The 12,843-nt window shown below is 33.5% G+C and overlaps 1 protein-coding gene across 2 annotated transcripts; it reads left to right on the forward strand.

Annotated features, from left to right (window-relative positions):
- The first annotated feature begins 79 nt into the window (after positions 1-79).
- Positions 80-12,513, forward strand: LOC138325016 (uncharacterized). 2 transcript variants are annotated; one of them, XM_069270358.1, is made up of 4 exons: positions 80-145; positions 8,298-8,459; positions 11,220-11,366; positions 12,270-12,513. In XM_069270358.1, the coding sequence occupies exons 2-4, from the start codon at positions 8,301-8,303 to the stop codon at positions 12,339-12,341; spliced, it is 378 nt and encodes a 125-aa protein (XP_069126459.1). In that variant the 5' UTR covers positions 80-145; positions 8,298-8,300; the 3' UTR covers positions 12,342-12,513. The 2 variants fall into 2 exon arrangements, with proteins under 2 accessions (XP_069126459.1, XP_069126468.1); XM_069270367.1 differs by having other exon boundaries at positions 93-141.
- The last annotated feature ends 330 nt before the right edge of the window (positions 12,514-12,843 follow it).

The following is a 12,843-nucleotide window of genomic DNA, read 5'->3' on the forward strand; positions in this document are numbered from 1 at the left end:
CAAACGTAAAATGAAAGTGAGAGTAAAGGTGCACAAATCAAAGTAAACCGGAAAAGGTACATCCCATACTCGGCTCCGTAATTAGACAATACTAAAGCATATCCGGTAGTTGGCTGACCTTGCAGTGTAACAAAATAACCGGTTGGTGAGTTATTTTATCTGCAGTTATTCACAGTTATGTACTGTTCCTTCGTTGTGTTTTATGTAATACATCTATTGAAAGCACAATAAAAACACATTGAATATACCATAGAAATCGTGCACATACATGATCTCAATTTTACAACTCAACTGTACACACTACACAGTGAGTAACGTTAACCCGTAACAGTACGTAACTTAGCTTAGTTACAGTTGAAGAATGGTTTCTTGGTAGGCCTAATAAACAATGCACTGATACATAATTCTAAATGATTCCTAAAATAGGTAATTGTTATTCAAATGGGTAACGGTTACCCATATGCCGGGTTGTGAGCAAACTTTTTAGCTGTTACTATCACTGATGTCACACCCTGGGCAATCTCATAGAAAACTGGAGGTACTGGCAAGCGACCAGTTCTCGCCGAGTAACAATTCTCGCCATCATATATGTAATTTTATGATCACAAACGAATTATGAATCAATTTTTTGTGGAAATCAGCTTGGAAGTGTCTTCTATCAGAAGATGGCTTTATTGTCTAAATTTGGGTGGAAATCGTACTGATGGGATGGGGAGAACTTGTCGCCGGCCAGTAATTCAGGAGAAAAAGAAACTGATCAATCACAGGCCCGTAGAGAAACCATTTGAAGATAATACAGAGAGAGTGACTCCCGACTTCAATGCCACGCAGTCAACTACATGTACATGCAGTGTAACGTTATCCGATTCATTTGATGTAGTATTACTGTTGACACAGGATTACTTCGAAAGGCATGGCTGCATTACTTCCTCCATATGTGGATGACCAAGTTACCTGTGCATTATACACACGAGTGCAGTTAATTTATTGTGGGAATGCAGCGCATGTTTTAATTGGTTGACGCATTTCTATAAACACGTCCATTTCCCAAAATATAAGCTTCAGACAAAACGTGTGTCGGGGTTGGGGTAATTAAAAATGTAATTGTACATTTTTTCAAGTAATTGAAAGTGATTTGTAATTAAGAAATATTTCAATTACATGTAATTGTAGTTAATTACATTCTAAAAATGTGTAATTAACAATTACATTTCAATTACTTTTCAATTACATTTATATATATACTAATGTCTAAATAATTACCAAGATTAATGAATGTATGCCATTTATTTGGCTATGTAGAAATTTAAACAGGTAACATGTGAGGCAAAAAAAAATAAAAATAATAATATATTCATTGCTAATGGTCGGATTGGGAAAGACAGATTTATTGGAAAAGTTACATGTAACGAAACTAGCGTGATTGACTATCTACTACTTTCATCTGATTGTCTAACTTCAAAGTATTTGATTTTGACCCCTTATTTTCGGATGTTCACTGTAGACTTGAATTTTGCGTCTCTAACAAAATGGATATAGCTAGAACAAACAGAGAAGATATAGAGAACACTTCAGCAAATAATTATATAAAATGGAATAATGAAAAATTAATGGCATATGTTAACCATATCGAAGAAGATGTAAATGATTTAGGTATATTATTCAAAAATTCGGCGAAGCATATTTTTGGCAAAAAGAAAACATCCCACCATTCATTTAGATGTAAAAAAAGAAATAAACCTTGGTTCACTAATGAATGTCATCTTAAAAGAATTTTATTTCACCAGGCTAAAAGATGTTATAATCAAGATAAAACCTCTACAAACAAGACACTACCCTTAAGAATACCTGTAAAGAATACAGAAAAAACTCTGAATAAATTTTATAGAATTCACCAAGAGAAAATGGAAAGGGAATTACGAAACGTATCCAAATCAGAGCCCAGAACATTTTGGAATATCCTGAATAAAATTGACGGAACTAGTAAACAAAATATTATTGATAAATCCATAGAAGATTTGTATGATTATTTCAAAAATTTAAACAAGGGAGATAACTATAATAATAGCTTTGATGGCGAAATTGTTGATGGGGTATTTGATGATTTATTAAATAACGAAATTACTGAGGACGAAATAACTTGTTCTATTGCCGGTTTAAGTAATAATAAGGCTCCAGGTCATGATGGAATTCTAAATGAATACTTAAAATCCACCGCAGAAATTCTTATGCCATTATATTGTAAGATATTTAATATCATATTTGATACAGGCTTCATTCCAAGCTCATGGAAAATAGGGGTTATAAAACCTATATATAAGCGTAAAGGGGATCCTAACAATTTAGATAATTATAGAGCAATAAGTCTTGTTTCTTGTCTCGGTAAAGTTTTTTACATCCATATTAAATTGTAGACTAAACAAAATGGCTGATGAAATAAACTTGATAACTTCTGCCCAGGCAGGATTCAGGAAAAACCATTCTACAACTGATAATATTTTTATTCTACATGTTCTAACTTCTATCTATTTCTCACTTGGTAAAAAACTGTTCTGTTCGTTTGTTGATTTTAGAAAAGCTTTTGATTCAGTTTGGAGACTCGGTTTATGGCAAAAAGTTCAAAGAAGCAATATAACAGGGAAAATGTTTAAAGCAATTATTAATCTATATGAAAATACAAAATCCTGGGTCAAAAATGGAAATGATGTATCTGATATATGTTTACTTGCAACGTCGGTGTAAAGCAAGGAGAAAATTTGTCACCCTTCTTATTTGCTATTTTTCTTAATGATATTGAAACTTTTTTTTGAAGAGCATGGTGTCAACTGTTTGAAGAATGTAAAAGATTTAGGTAATACTATTGGAATGTATATTAAACTATTTGTAATTCTTTATGCAGATGATACAGTTATAATGGCTGAATCAGCTAACAATCTACAGTCAGCCTTAAATAAATTTGAAATCTATTGTGAAAATTGGAAACTTGAAGTAAAAAAAATAAGACAAAAATTGTTATTTTTTTAAAGAGGAAGTCTCGAACTTGTCCTCATTTTACATTATTTAACAAAGAGATTGAAATTGTAGATTCATTTTCTTATATAGGAATATTGATGAATTACAATGGGAGTTTTCATAAAACGAAATTGAAACTGTTGGAACAGTCAAGAAAAGCTATGTTTGCTGTTTACAAGAAAATAAGAAACATCCCTCTTCCTATTGATCTCCAGTAAAAAGTATATGATTCCCTTGTTTTACCAATATTGATGTACTCAGTAGAAGTATGGGGTCACGAAAATATTGTACAGCTATAGAAAAGCTTCATTTACAGTTTTGTAAACGTATACTCGGCGTTAGGAAAAGTATGTGTAATTACATGGTATATGGTGAATTAGGGAGATTCCCTCACTATATAGAGGTTAAAAACAGAATTATTATGTTCTGGCATAAATTGATTACTACTGATAATCTTTCAAGTAATATATATAAGTTGATGTTAAACTTGCAAACAAATAATATCATGGAATTCAAATGGATGCATAATGTTAAAAATATTTTTGAAGAAACTGGTTTGAATTATATATGGGACTTCCAGAATGTATGTACATATAATAGAGAATATTTGAAATCTATCGTAAAACAAAGATTACAAGATCAATTTGTACAAAAATGGTTTAATATGATATAGAGAATTCATCAAGAGGTCGTACTTATTCTATTTTTAAAAGTAATTTTGAATTTGAAAAGTATCTTCAAATTCTTGTGAAACTAAAGCCAATAGATAGACAAATCATCATAAAATTCAGAACCTCGAACATGCACTTACCTATAGAAACTGGAAGATGGACCGGGACCCCTGAAGTAAATAGAACTTGTAATCTATGTTTTACTGATATTGGAAACGAATATCATTATTTGTTTCAATGCAGTAATGAAATGGTGAAACGTTTACGAGAAATGTATATACCAAGTTACTATTATAGAAACCATAGTGTTATCAAAATGAAAGGCCTGTTTACTATATGTAACATTACTGTTCTGACAAATATATGTAAGTTTTTGAAAAAAATTTGAAAAACTATTGATTGAGCATGTACATCACTAATACATATTGTAATGCACTGTTGCGCTATGGGCCCAATATACTTGTATGTTTATATTATGTATAGTGACCTCCTGTTACATACTTGTATGTCTGAGAGTGAAATAAAATCTGAAATAAAATCTGAAATCTGGCAGTGACCATGGTATAACTACACTTACACTGTTTTACCTGTAGTTTACCCCTCAGGTAATATACAGGTGTGAGGTGTGCATGAACACATAGTCTGTGATTTCAACTCACAAAAGCCTACCTTTGATCACCTAATTAGGAAATCTAATGAAGGCAAAAATATAGATGATAGTTCAGATCAGTCTTCACTGCCCTTGCCAAGAAAATTATAACAAAAGACTTTTTTCAGTTTTCTTCCCACTACACCGTCACGAAAGAGACACAACTGAAATCTTAAATCCAATGAACTGTAGGCATCTAATGTTGTGACCCATTAAAGTTCAGGAAAGATTATTCTTGCAGATTTCTAAATTCCTCTTTTTTAGCTAGCAAGTACATGTACTTAGCTCTACCAGCCTCTTCAGCTCCAGTAGAGGGATTGTTTAGTGTTGCAGGCAAAGTTTTCCAACCAGACAGATACAGACTGTCTGATGATGATTTTGAGATGCTAATAATGATAAAATGCAATATAAAAAATATGAATACATGGTACATAAAGTTGATGCATTTGACAATATCACTGCTAGGTCCAATAAAAATGTACATTTAAAACTAATACACCCTAGCTACCAATACTCAATTGTAACTTGTGGTTTATGTGAAGTGAACATGCGTTTAATTCTATCAGAATTTACTGATATTGATGTGTATATATATGTGTATATATGCAAGGACGTATATCTCACTTATAAATCTTTGGTATAACCATATAAATAAACATATTAAAGGGACAATTCAGTCTAAGAGAACATTAAAATTTGTACAAATACCGGAAAAAACCCTGTTCTAATGGAAATTAGATCAGTCGGTTTTACTGTGATATGCCAGAAAAGCCCATGGTGGTGAAATGTTCAAACTCGCTCGCTATCCGCCATTACACATTGTGGTCGAACATCTTGTATGCCGAACCCTTTCCCTTGCTCGTAGAGTAATGCAACTTTTGTCTAGAACTGCTCAAATCGCTCCGACAGTAGTGTGTTTACCTTATTAGGTGAATTATCTTGCCTCAAAATCATTTCATCACCTCCTTAGTGGTTATGTAGTTCATTTGTTTAACGTTCATGACTTTGGCTCGGGTATGAGTAAAGCGTACATATTGTACCTGCTTAATCGTATTGATCAACGATTTTTGTTATTACAACGGTATTAATTAAAATACTAAACATTGACGTGGAATTTGTCAATATTTTGTGTTATATATTTCATAAGAAATGTAGAACAATACATTTATGCCATAGTTTGCTTCTTGGTTATGTAAAAGAATTAACCTGAGTGAATTGTCTCTTTAAGAAAATGTAATGTGTAATTGTAATTAATTACTTTTTAAATATTATTGTAATTAATTAAATTTACAAAATTGAGTAATTGTAATTAATTAAATTTACAAAATGGAGTAATTGTAATTGAGTTTTGACCAAGTAATTGTAATTGTAATTAATTACATTGCAATGTACATGTAATTGACCCCAACCCTGACATGTGTTCAACCTATCTGAGTTCGGTAAAAATCAGTTTCAGTACCGATACATATCTGACATAAGGGACATAAAGCAGAAAATTTCAAGGAAAAGCACACGTTTTGCTGATTTACCTGAAAGATGAATTCTCTCTTAACATGATTTATTTGTAAATTTAATTATTTACATGTAGCAGAAGTCAGGCATATCGCTAGTCCTAGAGTTCTGCATGGTAGAACCAAAAACATCCTCTTCGGGGGAGGGGGAAAGAACTTGATTTTGGCCTCTCGAAGCCCAATAAGGGAAATAGAATAATAGTCACATCGTAACCAAATATGGTCAGAACTTGTAATAAATTTTTTAAGGAGGGGCGCGGCCCAATAGAAAAATAAATGGTATTCTATAAAAACTACTTGTCTTAGAGTTCCTTTGTAACCAAATTTATATTTCGTTACTTGTGATAAATTTTGGCTCTGACCCCCCCGGGGCAACAGAAAATAAAGGTTCCTTTTTAATTATAAATAAATTTGGTCGGAACTTGTATAAATTTGAGGGGCGAAACTGTAAATCCTATAAATCGGCTACTTGATCTAGAAATGTTTTACATTCTATCCTTGGGGGAAGGGGAACTTGAAAAATTAGGTCACAATCAAACTCTCAGATTCCTAACCCCTGATTGCAGATTATCTACGTCTAAATTAGACACATATATCTTAATAATACATTTAAACTGATGAAAATTGTGTATCGATTACGTTTACAAAATTGTTAAAATATTGCCAACAAGTGGATTGTTTTTGCTGGAGCTGAATACCCAACATTCTCGCTGACATGACATCGCGTAACTGGCTTGTCCAAACCAGCCTACAGCACATGTTTAGTCATTTACTGTTTACCTGTATTAACAACTTGATCGGCTGACAAAAGATTGACCGAATGTCAAATTTTAACGTCAATTTTAAGTGATATCTTTATCTAGATTGGGCCTAAGAAACATTGGCGATTTCTTCCACGTATTTACATGTACATCAAGTACAAATATACATTATTGGGGTGCTGTTTTGTGCACAAGATTTCAGCGCAAATAATTTTATTTATTACTTGCAGTGTTTATTTTAATTCATTATCTGTTGTAAAAGTCATTATAATGATCATTAATACAGTCTTTAATCAATTCAAATATCTTTGTGGCAATAATGCCAATATGCAAAATATTGCTTTTTTGGGGATCCCATAGGCATTGTGCCGATTTTCCGACAAAAATCTTACATTTACTTCGATTATTTGACATGTTCGAACTGTCACTAGCAAAAGAGTTATTGTTTTTTTCCTGAAAAAAATGTTTGTTTGAACTATCCGTCGGTTAAAATTAACTGGGACACTACCATACAGTATATGTAAAGTTATTTTTTCTACACCGTAACAGCATGAGAAGAGGCCATGTCACTACGCCGTCACAGCTCGGTGATCACGATTGTCAGTTTTGACTGATTAATTGATTGATGGGGCTTAACATCTTTGTTCCGGTTATAACCAAGCCAAGCCAAGGACACTTGTCGGTGTTGTTTATGGGGCGGGCTTATGAAGTCATACTTGACCAATCACCACGCGCATACTGTTATGCCATTCAATTTGTGCCTGTAGTAGTGATCAAAGGAACTTCCTCCGTTTGTCTGGGTAGTACTACATGTACACCTGTGCCTTTCGAAGTAATCCTTCGTTGACAGTAATTAGTGTCCATCAAAGGACTAAATCACTACTATCATATAGTCCAGAGGTGGATGTAACAACAGTGAGAGTAACCCTGGAATATTAAGGATGCATGTGAATGTACACTGTGCATTTTATTGATTGAAGAAGAAAAACACATCCTGACAGCAGTTTGACATTCTGTCAATAATACATGTATATTATATAGCATGTAACACCCCTGTATCATACTATATAAAACATTGTCTATATATATAGCCTTGAAGCCTAGGGGTTTATAAAGCAGGTATATTCATATTATGAATAACTGACAGAATGTCAAATTAATCTCCTATGAAAAAAAACATACCGGTAATTAAAAATGCAATGTTGCATAAACAACGGTTTATTTTGATTATCAAGAAAATATTTTTATTTTATTTATACTAAAAAAGACATCTGTCTTTAAACTATGAACATGGACCATGAGCATGTATTAGTTATCATTATATTTCTCAAACCAACATATTTCTTAATTAGGACATCTTTCAAAACACGCTTATACATTTGTTTCTCACACGGTGACCATTTAAGATTTGAACAATTTATATTCACTTCTGAAATATGTATCTATGGAAAAAGGGTTTGTAACTAATTATATGGCCTTTCTAGGTTTATATCAGCTAAATTAAGTACTGTAACGTGGTGCTAGAAAACAACTGTTTTATCTATAACCATTACACTATTAAATGAATAAGTCTTATGTTTCAAGTATAGCTATATATAGAAGTTACCTCCCCTTGAACATGGCGATTTCTCTAAGTGAAATATATGTAGACAGACTTACACATTGTTATTTATTATTTTCTATTTATCCACAGGCCATGGCTGCTAAAGACTCTGGCTGGAACCCTTGGGAGTTGTTCAGGGAAACCCCTGAAGAGCTGAACAAAATTGAAAAAAGGAAGGCAATGCGACAAGTAGCCCGAGCTGAATGGGTTAAAAAGAAGACCAATCCTTACAACAGTGGCACAGGATATTTTGTAGGTGTTTTGTTATTTCCACAAAATATTATTTTTTTGTAATAATACTGTTTGTTTTTCAAAATCAAATTTATTCATTAGCATATTTCATACTGTCAATGTGCTATAACTAATTAAGTATGATAATTAAACCAATATGGATAAGTATGTCGCTCAAACTTGAATATAATTGTATTCGGGACTGTTCGTCTAAGAGTAACATTATTTCATTGTGGTCTAACGTCAGATTAGTTAGCGTTTTATAAGTAACTATGGCCACAGTTTGTACTTCAGTGGACAAGTTGGAGTAAAGTAAAGGAACTTTTGTCTAAAACTATAGGAAATCGCTTTTACAGTTGTGTGTTTATCTTATAAGGTGCATGCTCCTGTCTAAAAACAATTTCATCACTTCCTTGATGGTTATGTATTGAATTTGTTTACTTATGTGACATTGGCTTGGCTCAGGTGTGAGAACAGTGTACATTTGTACCTGTTCAATCATATTGCTATTCCATTTGCAATTTCAATGGTATCAATTCAAATGCTAAACGATGCCATGGAATTTGTCAATATTTTTAGGTCACCTGAGACGAAGTCTATTCTTATCGCCTTTTGTCCGTCGTTCATCGTCCGTCGTGCGACGATAAACTTTTTACATTTTCGACTCCTTCTCCAAAACCACTGAAGCATTTTCAATGAAATTTTTTACAAACCTTCTAAGGCATAAGACCAATCAAAATTGTGAATTATATGGTCCCCACCCACCAGGGGGCTGTGGGAGGAGCCAAAAGGGGTAAAATTGACTAAAATTTCAAAAATCTTCTTCTCTACTCACGGACGTGGTAGAATTAAATACTCTTCATAGATAGAGAGGTCTTAAGGTCCTTTACAAAAATTGTGAATGATATGACCCTGGGGTCTTTCATTTCCCCCTAGGGAGGGGGCTAAGTTCACCATAGTTATATAGGGAAAACACATTTTTGAGCTTTATGCTGTCATTTGTAATAGGAAATGAGTCAAAATTTGTCAGAATTATCAGCAAGAGATGACCATTGAATCCTTACTTATTTTCCATGACTGACCCCCAGGGGCCTTATGGCTGGGGTCAAAAGGGGTCAAATAGGCTAAAATTTCAAAAATCTTCTTCTGAAATTCTGGAAATGGTAGAATCAAATACTCTTCATAGATTGAAAGGTCTTAAGGTCCTTTACAAAAATTGTGAATAATATGACCCTTGGGTCTCATGTTTCCCCTTTGGGAGGGAGTTAAGTTTACTATAGTTTATATCTATAGGGAAAGCACATTTTTGAGCATTATTTGGTCATTTGTAATAGGAAATAATTCAAACTTTGTCAGAATTATCAGTATAAGGTGCCCATTGAATCCTATTAACAAATTTTCCATGACTGACCCCCTGGAAATGGTAGAATCAAATACTTTTCATAGATGGAAAGGTCTTTACAATAATTGTGAATTATATGATCCTGGGGTCTCACGTTTCTCCCTGGGGAGGGGGTTAAGTTTACTATAGTTTATATAGGGAAAGCACATTTTTGGGCATTTTTTGCTCAATTTTCAGAGTAAACGAGTCAAACTTGGTTACAATTATTAGCCTAGGATAGCATTTAAACATCATATGCATATTGGTCCTGGCTGATCCCCTGGGGGTGGAGGAGCGGGGCCAAAAAGGGTCAAATAGGCTAAAACTTAATTCCAAATTCCATCTTTTTCTAAAATTCTGGAATTGGTGGAATCAAATACTCTTTGTAGATGGAAATGTCTTAAGGTGTTTTATAAAATTGTGAATTATATCACCCTGGGTCTCACATTACCCCTTACATTTTTTGCTCAATTTTCATAGGAAATGAGTCAAACTAGATTAGAGTTAATTATTAGCCTGAGATATAGAAGTTTAATATCCATATCAGTCCTCGCTGACCCCTGGGGTGCCAGAGGGGCGGGACAAAACAGGGTGAAAATAACTAAAATTTCAAAACATTTCTGAGTTCACAGGTTTGATGGAAGCAAATACCCTTCATAGATTAAAAAGTCAAATTTGTAAAATCACTGACCGACATCAAGGGCCAGTATATAGTGTTTATATGTCTTTGTTTCATTCTATATCTGTACTCAGGTGACCGTTAAGGCCTATGTGCCTCTTGTTTGTTATATATTCCATTTGGAATATCACAGTATCAATTAGAATACTTAACAGTGTCACGGAATTTGTCATTTTTTTATTATATGTTTCATTAGAAATCCATACATTTATGCCATATTTTGCTTCATGGTTGATGAACAGAATAAGCCTCACTGAATTGTCCCTTAAAATGTTATATTTTCTTTTTCTTTTATATAGTTCTAGCCTTTTTATTTGTTCTAGGAGAGTAACAAATATTACAGAGTTATCTGCCCTTGCAGTTTAAAATTGTGACATTAATACAGGGGTTTCAAGGTCCCAAGCAACGTGGGTACAGTAAAATTTACTGTAAATTAGCCCCACTATCCATTGATTACGCCATCCCCATTTGATGCGAGTTTCGTGACGTCATAATCACTTCAGGTGGGACTAATCAACGGTAAATTGTGCTTTACCCATGTCATTTTGGGATCTCAAAACCCTTGTATTGTTTGTAAGTGAAATTTACTTTGTTTTCTCTGAAGTGAAAAATTACCATTCTGCTCACAATCGCACAATATGATAGTCAATACCTTCTAACAAGGGCAGATAACTCTGTAATATGCAAATAAATGATGTTAATGAAAATTATTTTGTTTCAGTTTGATCCAGCGGTGCAGCGTCACATGTCAGCGAGAATGGCAAGATTTCATTTGTACAACCCACACACAACTAGCCATATCTTCAAGGGACTTATGTTATATGTATTTCCACTTGGTCTTCTTTGTTACACGATGAATAAATCTTTGGTAAGTGAAAATGTCAAACTAAGTTTATTAAAGGGAAAATGTCGAACAGTAGTCATATAAATTTCATTAGTCTTAAGGGGAGTTCTGGGCAAGTTTTGCTTAGAAAAGTCTTTGACATACATTATCTATATGTATCTGTAGTTGTTCTTTTAGTTTTTAAATTATTGTGGGAAAACATATTTGTTTAAAGGGACAATTCACTCAGGCTAATTCTTTTACATAACCAAGAAGCAAAATATGGCATAAATGTATTATTCTACATTTCTTATGAAACATATAACATAAAATATTGACCAATTCCATGTCATTGTTTAGTATTTTGATTAATATCGTTGAAATATCAAATTGTACAATGTAGATCAATATGATTAAGCAGGTACAATATGGACGCTGTACCCATACCCGAGCCAAAGTCACACACGTTAAACAAATAAACTACATAACCACTGAGAAAGTGATAAAATGATTTTTAGGCAAGACAATTCACCTAATAAGGTAAAGGCACTACTGACAGAGTGATTTGAGCAGTTCTAGACAAAAGTTGCATTTCTCTACGAGCAAGGGACAGGGTTTGACATACAAGAAGTTCGACTACAATGTGTAATGGCGGACAGCGAGCGAGTTTGAACATCTACACACATGTCACATCACAACCATGGACGTCTCAGGCATATCACAGTAAAATCGACTGATCTAATTTCCATTAGAACTGGGTTTTTTCCGATATATGTACACATTTTAATGTTCTCTTAGACTGAATTGTCCCTTTAAAGATGAGTCTGCATGTGTTAAATTGGATTCTATAATAAGCACCTTGAGGCAGTATTATTTATCTTGGTGGTCTGTCACTGCGCCAGCATTTTTTAATATATCTAAATGTAACTTTCTTTTTATATTTTCCAGAGTTCATATTACAAAAGCGTAGATTCAGGAGAAGTCACGGCAGATACAGATCGAACACGATTTATGTGGTAGATTTGATTTCCAACAACATTGACTGACAATTTAAGTGGAACTAGTTTTGATACCTACAAGAACTTGTTCAATTCCTTAAAATGGATTAAAAAGGAGGGACTGAACATGTGTTAACAGAGACTTTTGAGTGAAAACGTGTACAAACATACCTATTAAAGATGCATCTATTGTATTTAGAGTTTTCTTTGATTTAGTTCTGCATGAGTAATTGCACATGTTCTAATAAATATTCATAAAATTGCTCACCAAAAAACCTTGTGTAAGAGAAATAAAAACAAAACTATGCATATACACACAATATCAGTCCGCGTGCCTGATCTCTGTTGTACTTGCTTGAAACCATCCTTGATACTCCAGGGGTTCCGATCACTTACGATATCTACACACCTGGACTATCTCATAGTAAAACTGAAGACAGCTCAGCGGAAAACATCTGAACCAATAACAGGCCTGCAAAGATTTCCTTTGAAGACAACAGAGAGAGTGACGCCCAACTTCAACC

This window comes from Argopecten irradians, chromosome 1, assembly GCF_041381155.1.
Source record: "Argopecten irradians isolate NY chromosome 1, Ai_NY, whole genome shotgun sequence".
Lineage (NCBI taxonomy): Eukaryota > Metazoa > Mollusca > Bivalvia > Pectinida > Pectinidae > Argopecten > Argopecten irradians.